The sequence below is a fragment of the Muntiacus reevesi genome, chromosome 2, assembly GCF_963930625.1.
Source record: "Muntiacus reevesi chromosome 2, mMunRee1.1, whole genome shotgun sequence".
NCBI classification, from domain to species: domain Eukaryota; kingdom Metazoa; phylum Chordata; class Mammalia; order Artiodactyla; family Cervidae; genus Muntiacus; species Muntiacus reevesi.
The window spans coordinates 165,071,984-165,084,528 of record NC_089250.1 but is presented as its reverse complement, the minus strand read 5'-3'; the positions used below and the strand labels follow the sequence as shown (position 1 = coordinate 165,084,528).

General features: G+C 52.0%; 1 protein-coding gene across 5 annotated transcripts in view; it reads left to right on the top strand.

Moving 5' to 3' along the window:
- Window positions 1–12,545, top strand: part of CHST15 (carbohydrate sulfotransferase 15) — an 82,154-nt gene that overhangs the window by 55,971 nt on the left and 13,638 nt on the right. For all 5 annotated transcript variants that reach the window (XR_010661565.1, XM_065923498.1, XM_065923501.1 and 2 more), the window contains exon 6: window positions 10,697–10,853. Coding sequence is in view for 4 of the 5 variants with exons in the window: in XM_065923498.1 (XP_065779570.1) it covers window positions 10,697–10,853 (157 nt within the window). In the remaining variant the exon portion in view is untranslated. The remainder of the gene's footprint in view (window positions 1–10,696; window positions 10,854–12,545) is intronic.

The window sequence follows — 12,545 nt, the reverse complement described above, 5'->3', positions numbered from 1 at the left end:
GGCATGCTTTTGGGCTAGCCCCCATGAGGGGTGACAGGGCAGGACCAACAGAGGGAGAGGTCACAACAGGGGTCTCAGCCAACTGCTTCCTCAAGGCATCTCCCATCCACCGGCCATTGGCTGTGTCTGCCCTGGGGAGGTGTAACCTCAGGTGGGGCAGGTCTTTCAGTGAAGGGACTGAATTTGTGAGCCGTGAGCAGGATGGTGGCTCCCCACTTGGGCAGAGTTCTGTGAGCAGTAAGGATGCCAGTCTGCATAGGTGCCTAAGCCTGGACTTGGCTCCTTCACTTGTGTCCACACGAGTGACATCAGGATTCTGACCCAGGGCACGGACCAGCTCACGGAGCAGAGAGATGAGCCGGATTGACGCTTCTGAAATTGCCATGCACCCCCACTACAGATGAGAGTTTCTCTCTGGCGACTCAGCCGCTGCTGAAAACCTCCTACCAGCCCAGCTTCTTGAGGTCGCTGAAAGCACTGACTGGTGTGCGGTAGATGTGTTTGTTCTCAGGCAGAATAGGAGCTCTGACATTCCAAGGCGGAGGGATGTTTTCTCTATAGCAGATTTTGCATGAGGACTGAAAAGCAGGCCGTTCCCTAGCACTGACAGATTAATTTTTAATGTAAACGAGCTCAAAGGGAAATTAGAAGAACTCCCTTGTGGGCAAGAGATGGAATCCGGTGGAGGGGGGGCATGGCGCTGAAACATACGGGTTCTTGACAACTGCAGCATCATGCACCCCTGCCACCTAAGGCCTCGTGCTCCTCCCTTTTCCCTCTTTAAGACCGTGGAGGTTTTGGAATCCCAGGCAGCAGTCTTGAGAAAGACTGTAGCGGAGTGTCCTAAGCCGCGTGTTCACCGCCTGGTGAATTCGGGCGTTCTGCTTCTCAGAAGCGGCCTGTCTGGGTGTCACTGACACACCTCGGTGTGGGCCCTAAAGACGACAGCAGGTCCCCTTGGTGGGGCTGCACTGTGAGCCGCCAGGGAAGGGAGAGCGAGCTGGCCGGCTCTGGGTCCGGGCCACAGGCCCTGTCCTCTGAAGACCGTTGAGGAGTGTCCGCCCGGGGAGGGACCTCATCTCGTTACTGGCGGGAGAAAAACCATCGTGCTGAAAACCCCCATGTGTTTAACACTGTTTATTTTCTTGGGAAGTGTTTACAAAGTCATTGGCAGTCCTGAGTATTCCCACACGGACTGTTTGCAGAAGGAGGCTCTGTGTGCTGGGGAGCGCGGGGAAGAAGAGACCGCTGTGTGTCTGTCTGCAGAGATTGGAAGGCGGTGGGGGCGTGGGACGCCGATGCCGGGCCGCCAGGAGGAGTCGGGGGGCCTCTCCTACCCAGGGTGTGGGAGCTGACGAGTGAGGGCGGCCCGTGTCCCAGACTGGCCAGCCTGGGGGTGGAGGCCATTGCCCCGCGGTGAGGTCTCCCACTGGGGGTCCAGGCCTGACCTTGCCGCTGCCTTAACCTGGGGTAGCCCAGCCCTTCTTGGTGCCTGCCTCCTCTCTTTTCCCCTGGTCTCAGGGTCTCTGATGCATCTCCTGTGAAAGTGCTTTGTGAGCCACACGGGCCTTGTGGGTGGAGGGCTGCTGGCATGGCCACCATCCGCAGAGGTTCACCGAGGCCCCACCAATTCCCCCTCAGAGGGAATCAGAGCTGGGCCCAGAACCCCGCTCATTCTCAAGGGGAAGAGAAGGCCCAACCCAGGCAGCCCCGGGAACCGGAAGCTCTGCAACCCTCTGGACACTTTTTAGGCCCCAGCCCTAGCATGTTCTTCTCTGGCAGAAGGTGAGCTTCATCAGCATCGCGCAGCTTGGGTGACTCCAGAGGTTTTCTCCGAATAAGCTGGTCTGGCCAGTCCCGCTTCACTGTTCCTCATGATGAGACGTTCACGGTGCGTGAGTCAGTGGACAAAGAGCCTCTGTCTCAGCGATATTAAATGGCTATTTTTTTTTCCTCGTAGGAAAAGTATATATCATCATTATTGATGACACCGTGTCAAAGGTTGGAAAGTTATCGATCAGGAATTCGGGTCTGGGTGCCAGCAAGTGGACAGTACTGACGGGCTGCGCTGGCTGGCACGGCGGTCACCGCGTGCACGACCCTCCAGGAGCTGCGGAACCCTGTGCTTTTATGGGGGGGGCGGATTGGAAGACAGGAGTGTGCCCACTCTTGGGGGCCGCCAGGGATGAGATGTGACCCTTCACTTGTGTGTTGCCAGCTGGTGCGTACGCCAGGGGCACGGAAGGGCCAGGGAGTGCTTGGCCCGAGATAGGCCTGTCCAGGAGCCGCCGGTCAGCTGTCCACAGCTTCGGCATCTGCCGAGGGTCTTTCCACCAAGCATGGCTCTCTGTGACGGCTGACGGGTGAGCAGTAGTAAGCTGGAAAGATGGAGGAGCTCCAGGCCTCTGACAGTCTGCACTTGACTGGACGGACCTGACACCGAGGCTCCAGCTTCTGTGGGCCTTTCAGGCTTGGGGATCTGAAAGATTCGGGACCTGGGCCCCTCTGAGGACTGATTGGTGAAAGCCAACTCTCCCTTTGGGGTGATGACAATGTAGAATTAGATGGTGCTGGTGTTTGCACAGGTTTGCAAACTACTTCTTGCAAAAACTGCTACATTGTTCGCTTGTTTAAAAGGGTGCATTTTATGGGGTGTGGATCACCTCTCAATCTAAACATAGTATGAAAAAAATTCACAAAAGGAGGAGAAACCAGCTGTGGGGGGTGGTCTCACCGAACTAGTGCGTTTGAGCTGGAACCTGCGGAGTCCGCGCCTAGAGGAGGGCCAGTCAACACACATGTCATCGTCTCAAAGCTAAATGGTAAAATGAAATGAGTTGTTTGGAGTGGCCAGTGAGTGTTAGCTCGTCCATGTGATGAGAGATCGGGAAGTAGGGACGGAAGCCGTGAGATACCCGGACCTCTGTTGTGCTGTGATTTCCAGTTGCCGAGCGTGTCTTCTCTTCCTGGTTGTGCCAGGTTTCACCCTGAATGTCTGCCGCTATATTACACTTGTGATTGCATTTCAGTCTCCTGTAACTTTTTAAGTAGTTCTGTGACAGAACTGACATTTACTTCCAAATCACTCTGCACCTAAAACAATAAAAACTTCAAAACAAAACCCCCCAAACCATCAGATGGTTAGTCCCCGACTCGGGCCAGCTGCCGATTTGGCTCCATCCCTAAAGTATGAGCCCAGGATCAAGTCCTGCTGGGTCACTGGGCTTTGGGGTTGGGCAGGCCTGGGTTGGTTTGGGCCCAGCTCTGGGGCCTCCTGAGCCCCGTGACCTTGGGAAGCTTTGCAAGATTGGAGAGGACAGAGTGCATCCCAAAGGCTGGTTGTGAACAGGGAAGGAGATTGCACATGTAGTGCTGAGTTCAGGGCAGGCCTCAGTAGCCAGATGCAGCCATGTAGCGGGTGGACACCACGAGGATTCTGGGAGGCTAAGCTGTACAGCCCTGGAGTGAACCTGGCTGGAGGAGTGGCCCATGGGGTGGTGGCCGCCCCTGTTTTCCTATCAATACACCCAACTCTGCTCACCTAGGCTCAGAGGAGTGCCCCGCTGTTGTTGGATGAATTCAGCTGTGACCTTCAGGTAATCCCCCAGATTTTACATGGTGAGACCTGCGAGCTCACTGCTGGCCACTCCTTTGTCCCCCCTGGAAAGAGACATGATTCTTTCCAGAGGTACTAGGTTCAGCGAACCCCCTGCCACCTCCACTTTCATGCCCCTCTCTAGGAGTGCTGGGGTCCTGAGACCCCTGTCCTGCCCAGGAAAGACACCTCACACCATAAGCAAGCCTGTTGTCCCGGGGCCGCCCCAGCAGCCTTCTAAAATAACCGCAGCACAGAAGGCCCGGAATGTCTTATATTTGGAATTGCTGTTGGAAACAGTTCTGGCCAAATGTAACACCCATCTGTTTGGGAGGGTCTGAGAGTCAGAAAATGAGGTGGTTCAGCAGGAGGGGGCTTGGCAGCACCAACACTCAGGGCTGGGGGTGGGGATCCGGGTCAGCTGGCCCTCACTCGGCCAGGGAGGCCCTCGCCCCTGCAGCCTGGGCCACGCCCGTCATGCCGGACGGCCCCAGTTGGAGAAAGGTTTCCCCGTATCAAACCCAGCTTTCTTCCTGAACCTTCTGCCCAGGGGTCAGTCCTTCAGGAGGCTGGGACCTGTCCCCTCCCAGCCCTGAATAGCCTTCTAGCCGTGAAGCTGGCGTCCTTCCTGCTGAGTCTCGCTTCTCCAGATGAAGTGACTCCTTCCCCTTCGCTGTCTGGCACCCAGCCCTGAAGGCCAGTGTCCTCTGGGGCTCTGACCTGGCCGGGTGGCGCAGAGCCACACCCTCCAACATGCTCAGTGCCCTGCCTTTATTAATGTAGCCTGAGGTGCTCGTGTGCCTGCAGCTCTGTGATGACTCATTATGCACTTATGTCAGCTAAACCCCTTGTGTAGTTTCCAGGATGGCCTCTTTCCTCTACATCACCATTGCACAGTTGGTTTTTAAAGAGTAAAATATGGATATTTAGGTTTATTTTGTTACGCTCCCACTTGTTATTTGAGTGTGCCTGTAACCCAGAGTGGGGTCTGGCTGCTTGCCGCTCAAAAGCCAATAAAGAGGCAAGGTTAGTGGAAAGGAAAGTTTATTTTGGATGCCGGCAACTGGGGTGGGGGAGAGTGGATGCTTCTCCAAAGGCCCACTCCCCACCCCCTACTCCCTCCAATCAGGGGGCAAGAGCTTTTATAGATGGAGGGAGGGAGGTACATGCAGAAACAGCACTGTCAGCTCTGACAGTCATCTGGAAGTTGGGCATTGGTGATCTGACCAGTGTCATCTTGAATGTTTTAGGTACAGTTAATCTTCAGCTCCAGGGTCAGTTCGTTCCCATTTTCTTGAGGCCAGTTCTCAGAATTCCAGCAGCTTCTGTCATGGCGACGGTCTGGTCGTTCTGTAGTTAACTTCTTCCCCCTGGGGGAGGTTGCAGTCTCTACAAGACAGATAACAGGGTAGGGCTCAGAATATCATCTACAGCCCTTGCGGAGGAACTAAAGGTCCTTGACTTCATGACTACATTACTGTTACCTAATTTTGTTGAACTGTTTTCCTTTGTCCCTGCATTTTCTCACTTCTCTGATTAAACTTATTCTTTGGCTAACGTTTGCCCACAGACAAAGGCAGGTGGAGGACATGGTGGGAAGGACCATAGTGTCCTGCTCCAGCGTCTTGAGGTGCATTTGGAGCCTTATTATTGATATATCTGTTCTCCTTCTCAACGTTGTTTGAACGGTCTCAATGCATCCAAGTGGCTGGCACTCTTCCAAGATCATGATCTGACTCTTTCTCCCCAGAGAACAGTTGTGGGGAATCACGTGCTCGAGCTAAATCGCTTCGGTCGTGTCCGCCCCTGTGCGACCCTGTGGACTGTAGCCCTCCAGGCTCCTCTGTCTGTGGGATTCTCCAGGCAAGGATTCTGGAGCGGGTTGCCATGCCCTCCTCCGGGGGATCTTCCAACCCAAGGATGGACCCAAGGTCTGACTCCTGTGTCTCCTGCTTTGGCAGGCAGATTCTTTCCCCACTAGTACCACCTAGGAAGCCCACTGGGAAAATCATAGTATTGTTTATTCAAGACAGTCTTACCCCTGATTCCTCAAGGGTACTCAGATAGTGCCCTCTGGGGAAGTAAGGGTCTTGTTTTGCTTGTCCTCTTTCTTTCTTTGCAGAGGAGCTGGCCACACGGCCATCATCCTCCTGCACACACAGGCCACTCTTCAAGGGTCTCAGGGTGAGAGAGAGGTGCTGGCAGAAATGACTCCTCAGGAATTTGGTTTCGGGTCTGTATTAGTTTCTCAGGGGGCTCTTGTAACAAATTATCACAAACGTGCTGGCTTGAAAAAACAGGCATGTATTCTCTCATTGTTCTAGAGACCAGAGGTTGAAGTTAAGGTGGTGGCGAGTTTAGTTCCTCCTGGAGGTTCTGAGTGAGGGTTCATTCCACTGGTCACCCAGCTTCCAGTGGCTTCTGCGATCCTGGCATTCTTAGCTTGTAGGTAACGCTTGAGTTTCTGCCTCTGTCTTCATGTGGCCTCCTCCCCATGTGTCCCTGTCCTTGCCCCTTACAGGGACACCAGTCCTTGGATTTCGGGCCCACCGTAAACCCAAGACGTTCTCACCTGGCAGTCTTCACCATAATGACATCTGCAGAGACCCTATTCCTGAAATAAGATCCCATTTGCAGGTACCTGTGGTCAGGAGTTGGGCATCTTTCAGGACATCTGTAGACTCCAAACGGGCGCAGGGAGGTACTCTGCTCAAATGGGGTGTGAAGTACTTGTTACAGACACGCATCTCGGTACGTGTGTGGGCTCCAGGGAAGCCCGCTGCCCACTCTGTGAGCAGATCCAGGGTCCCTGGGGAACTGAGGAGAAGGAGAAGTCTCCCCTCACCCTGCCCAGGAAGTGGGCCTGGCCTGGGGCTAAGGGCCATGAACCAACCTGATTCACAGAAAATGGGAGCCTGAGCTCATTTCACTGCACCCCAGGCAGATGGAAATCAGTCTTCTCACTTGGGCAGGGCTGGACTGGCCCGGTTGGACCTGAGGACATGTCTCAGTTTGTTTGCTGGAGTTACTTCTGGATCTCTAAAGGATTGTATGGAGTCAGCAGATTCTTCATGAAGTTACTTTGTGTTTAAAATTAAACCAGGTTTTAGAGACTCTTGTTTTATTTATGAGCTCCGCCCCCCCTCCCCCCCCCCCCCCCCCCACCGTCTACAAGAAACGTTATTACCACAAAATAAACCCAGCGTGGAAAGCCTGAGCCCAGGGTTGGGATTTTAGGTGGCAGTCGATGTGATAGAATTCCAGTTCTGCCAACCGATTTAGATGGCTGTGTGGGAGGCCTTGCTAACGACTCTAAACTTGAGCTTCCTATTAAAGTCCAGATTCTGATGACAGTCTCAGAGGTGTCGGTCACTTCCCACCGGCATCTTTCTTGGGCAAAACTGTAAATTAGCAGCACTCATAGGAAGCGGTGTGAGCCCGGAGGGACCTCCAACAGACTCGCTACAAGGTGCCCAGGTGTGTACCGCCCAGCTGCACTTTGAGTGCCACGCAAATCTGATTTTGGGCATTTATTCATCAGCTCTTAGATTATGCTGTGACTGAGCCTGTGGTGACAGGTGCCGTGTTTCAGTCTTGATGGAGGTCCTGTGTTTGAAGAGGGAAAACCGCACAGCTGATGTGGGGGCCACTTGTAATCGACAAACACGGTGTCATCGGGGTCCTGTACGTGGCTGAACACGGATCTTGGGAAGATCTACTCGCCAGCGCTTGAGCATCTCTCAGGACTAGTCTTGAAGCAAGTCCTTTTGGAGGTGTGGCCGAGCAGGCTGAGACGTACAAGCACCCTCCTTCCAGCATGTGTGCGTGGATTCTAGGCAGTCTGTGAGCAGATTCCAAACACCCCACTACTTCTCCGAGGTGTTCTCTCTGGACAGTGGCAGTGGGTGATTTCTGAAGAGCCGTGCAGAAGGCACTGTACCAAACGCCAGAGGGGGAGGATGATCCGGTCCCTGAGACGCTGCTCTGATTGTCAGGAAATCTTGGATTCCTTGCTGGCTCTGACAGTAAAGCGTCTGCCTACAATGCGGGAGACCTGGGTTCGATCTCTGGGACGGGAAATGGCAGGTTGATCCCTGGAGAAGGAAATGGCAACCCATTCCAGCATTCTGGCCTGGAAAATCCCATGAACAGAAGAGCCTGGTGGGCTACAGTCCATGGTGTCGCAAAGAGTCAGACACGACTGAACGACTTCACTTTCTTTTCTTTTCACTAGTGAGGGGGGAGAGGTGCCGGAGAAGGGGTGTCTGCAGCCACCTGTGCCCTCTAGGGCACTGCTGTCTCTGCGGGGTCAGAGGGTGGTGAGGGTGGCCAACGGCCATGAAGGAAGCCCTGGGCGTGATCAGCGGTGTATAGCTACTGTCCCCAGACCTGTGGGACCCCCGTAAGGTTTGCTGTTTCCTTCACCGGAAAGAGGGAAGCCGGGTTGGAGACGCTGGGAGAATAGTAAGTATGGAGCCCAGAGGGACAGAGGCGTGCCACCGCCATGCAGGGAGCCAGTTTGCACCAGCCTGGTTTCCGGGCAGCCCCGGGCTGAGTGTGCATGAAGGGTGTTGGGCACGGGGCGGGGAGTGGGGAGGAGGTGTGTGTTGAAAACGGCGTGAGACAGAAACAAAGGGGGAAGTTTTGAAAAACCAAAAAAAAAAAAAAAAAGGGTAAAGACTTAAGCTCTCTGCCAGCAGAAAAAGGAGAAGAGGCGAAAAGAGATGTAGAAACTCTGAACTTGGAAATTCTATTAAAGCAAAAAATTGCTGGGGCATTCCCTGGTGACCTAGTGGTTAGGTTTCTGGGCTTTCACTGTTGTGACCAGGCTCAAACCCTGGGCGAGGAACTGAGATCCTCCAAGCTGCGTGGGACTGCAAAAAAAAAAAAAAAGAAAAGAAAAGAAAAAAAAATTTACAATGGAATTTGTTTGTGTTTGGCTGCAGTGTATATATTATCTTATCTACTTTTATGAATATTCAAAATCTCCCTAATTAAATAATTAGAGAAGTGCCATAATGACAGATATATTATCTGATCCCATCCAATATAACCTGATATGTCTATGTTTTTAAAAAATGTAAAATATGCAGATACATGTTTGAATGTGCACTGAAAATTTCTGGAAGGATGTATGAGAAACCGATAACAAGGCTCACTCTTGAGGTCTATATGGATTACCTCGTCATGAGGAGAGCACAAGGAGTTTTCCTGTTTTACAGATGAATTGAATGCTATACCCATCCTCCCCACCATGACTTAGAGTATAGGACCTGGGGATCAAAAGTTAAAAGGCCACAAGGGAAATTGGGGCTGAAGACTTGAAAACAAAGGTGTGCTCATTATAGTGTTATAACTTGTTTTGTTTTACTTTTATTTTATTTTATTTATTTATTTATTTTTGGCTGTGCTGGGTCTTCGCTGCTGCTCAGACTTCTCTCTAGTTTCGGCAGGTGGGCGCTCCTCTCCAGGTGGGGTGTGCGGGCTTCTCCCTGCAGTGGCTTCCCTCCCTGTGGAACCCGGGGTGCGCAGGCTTCACTAGTTGCAGCTCGTGGGCCCGGTAGTTAAAGCTCCCCGGCTCCGGAGCATAGGCTTAGGATAGGTGGCGCACGGCCCAGTTGCCCCATGGCATGTTGGGATCTTCCCGGACCAGGAATTGAACCTTTGTCTCCTGCATTGATAGGCAGATTCTTTACCTCGGAGCCATCAGGGAAGCCTGTTCTTTTGTTTATTTGATATAAGAAAAGAATTATCCCGTGGTCAAAGGAAATATCTAGCTGTAGCGTTAACGTCCAATAAAATATATTTGCAGAAAGAGAAAGCATAGTCACTCAGTTGTGTCTGATTCTTTGCGACCCCATGGACTGTAGCCTGCTGGACTTCCTTGTCCATGGGATTCTCCATGGCAAGAATACTGGAGTCGGTTGCCGTGTCCTCCTCCAGGGGATCTTCCCTACCCAGGGATCAAACCCAGATCTTTCGCATTACAGGCATATTCTTCACTATCTGAGCCACCAGAGGACTCTCTGGTACAGAGGATTTGTGGAAAAAGAAAGAAAGAAACGTTATTCTGACTCCTGTTAAAGAATGATAAGGCGACTATTCAGGGCTATAGGTGTAGGGACCACTGAAGTGGGATCTTGCAGTAGGGGAAGGAGATTGGGGTCGACTCCAGATACAGCAAGAAAAGGTGGGAATTTGTAGCCAAGGAGGATGTGGGTTGGCGAATGGGAAGCTGACTAAGAGGAAACAGCAGGGGTAAGGGGAGAGTCTGGCTAAATAGCTAAATCAGCCTGGCAGGATTCTTGTTAAAACTCGGGGATGCAGAGACAGACAGGGAAAGTCTAAAAGTCAAGGCTGAGCTGGGAAGAAGGCCCAGGGGAACCTGAGAACAGTTTGGTCAAATAGAGACACTGTCAGCTCCTGTGTGAAAACAGTGTCACACACATGCCGTGGGATCTGGGTGAATAGCTCCAAGTGCGTGGTCACACGTGGAGGTCTTCTGGTGTCTGCATGCCATTCGACCTGGGGTGGGGACGTTTCTACATTGTGTTAAAAATAGGTTCCTATCAACCTAGAAAGATACATTTCATAATTTTGCTTTAACGTTCAGAGTCTGGAATCTCACACAGAATTGTAATACTGGCAGAGCAACAGCTGTTCTGTTATTGTTGCCACGAACAGAGGAGAGAGGAACCGGAAGGGGCATAAAATTTTCATGGCCTCTCTGCTCTTGTAGTCTTTGTAATCTGGTGTTGTTTCAAAGTTCACTCATTGTGAAAACTGCCTCAGTCCAAGGTGCCTAGAAAGAACCAAAAAAAAAAGGAAAGCACAGAAAAAACGAATGGGGGCTTGTCTGGGGTCAGTGTAGACCGGGCCTGCATCCAGGAGAGCCTGGGTGGACCTGTGAAGGGTGGGGAGATCGTCCAGGGCAGGGACGGTTGGAAGCAGCTCGCAGCTCCTGGGCTAGGGAAGAAGAGAGCAGTGGTGTCTTAATGAACCGAACGAGGTAACATAATTGCTAGTTGATTTCCATTGTCACGCAAATGGCGCGATTTCACATTCCTGGGGGGTAAAAAGATCCATCTGTTTTATTCACAGGTTGTACTCCGACTATCTCTACTTTGCAAGTTCGAATAAATCTGCAGATGACTTCCATGAAAAAGTGACAGAAGCTCTGCAGCTGTTTGAAAATTGCATGCTGGATTATTCATTGCGCGCCTGCGTCTACAACAACACCCTCAACAACGCCATGCCTGTGCGTACGCGGAAGTGCTGCTCTGCGGTTATTATGCCAGGGCATTGTGGATCGGGATTTTAGCATTTAAACAGAGAAGCGTTTTAATGTGCAAATGCCTCTCCCCATGCCTTTGAGCGGTGGCTAATGCCAAACAAATATTCATGGATGTAAAAACTATAAAAGCTGATGGGCCCTTTCAGCTGGCACCCTGCTTTCTTCCTCACTGATGGCTCAGTTGCAATGCTCACCGCCCCCCCCCCCGCCCCCCGCGAAAGAAAGAGGGTGCATTTAGGAAGATTATTATTTAGCAAGGCTCTGAAAACATACCCTGCAATTAGGACTGGCAGACGTGAGGACCCAACTCTCTGATTGTCTTTAGAGTGTTCTCTCGAATACTGGATTGTTTTATTGTTTTAAAAAATTGCCCACCAGTGACTGTCAGTGCTTCTCTGACAGTCTTAATGGAAAAAATTTTTCCATTGATTCCTCTTCCCTTTGCTCTCGTTTGCCTTCAGGAATATAGCTATACGCTTCTTGTTGTTGCTGTTCAGTCTCCCAGTTGTGTCTGACTCTGTAACCCCATGGACTGCAGCACATCAGGCCTCTCTGTCCACCATCTCCCGAAGTTTGTCCAAGTTCACGTCCATTGCGTCGGTGATGCCATCCAACCATCTCATCCTCTAATGCCCTCTTTTCTTCCTGTCCTCAATCTTTCTCAGCATCAGGATCTTTTCCAGTGAGTCGGCTCTTTGCATCAGGTGGCCAAAGTATTGGAGCCTCAGTTTCAGCATCAGTCCTTCCAGTGAGTGTTCAGGGTTGATTTCCCTCAAGGCTGACTGGTTTGATCGCCTTGTCTCCCCTTTTTTCCCATGCAAAAGAAGCTGTTACTGGTGAGTTCTGCACGGGGTAGCTGAGGGATGGTTTCGTACTGCACCGCACCCTGGGTTGTCCCAAGAGCCTTCTCAGCAGGTCTGCCACAGTGGTGAGGCTCCTTCAGCCCCCGAGTGTGGGCCACAGGTGTGCTCCCTTGAGTGTGCCACGTGCTAGATCTGCTTGAGGTGGAGGCCGGGGAACCCCCAGGTGTGATGGAGTTCGAAGTCAAGAGGGTTCACTCCCTTTTCTTTGTTGTCTAGACTATCTTATCTGACAGCGTTGCAGGAAGGGGGCTCTCATCTAACACTTGGAAATGGATGTCCAGGGAGACACACATGCAGACAAAGCAAGGGACTTTATCGGAAAGGGGTGCCCCTGTGGCGAGCAGCAGGGTAAGCGAACCCAGGAGAACCGTCCCGCCGGGTGGCTCACAGTTTTAGGTTTCGTGGTGATGGGGTTAGTTTCCAGGTTGTCTCTGGCCAATCAGTCTGACTCCTTCCTAGCTGCTGGTGGGTGCATGGCTCAGCCAAGATGGATTTCAGCGAGGATGATTCTGGCAGGCTGGTAGGACATATGGACTGGCATCTCCTCTTTTCTTAACCCTTCCTGAATTATTCTGGTTTGCGGTAGCTTGTTCGTTCCATATTCCTCACCACATGTTCCTGACCTATTGTTAAGACAGCTCATGCAAGTGGCTCCTATCTTGCCTGGCCGGGGCGGGCAGTTCCCGTCAGTGTCTCCTCTAAGAGCAGGATGCACAGAGGAACAGGTAGGATCCCAGGCCGCCCTGCTGGTGTGTGTAGTTTTGCAGGGAAGACGCACACAAAGGATCAATAC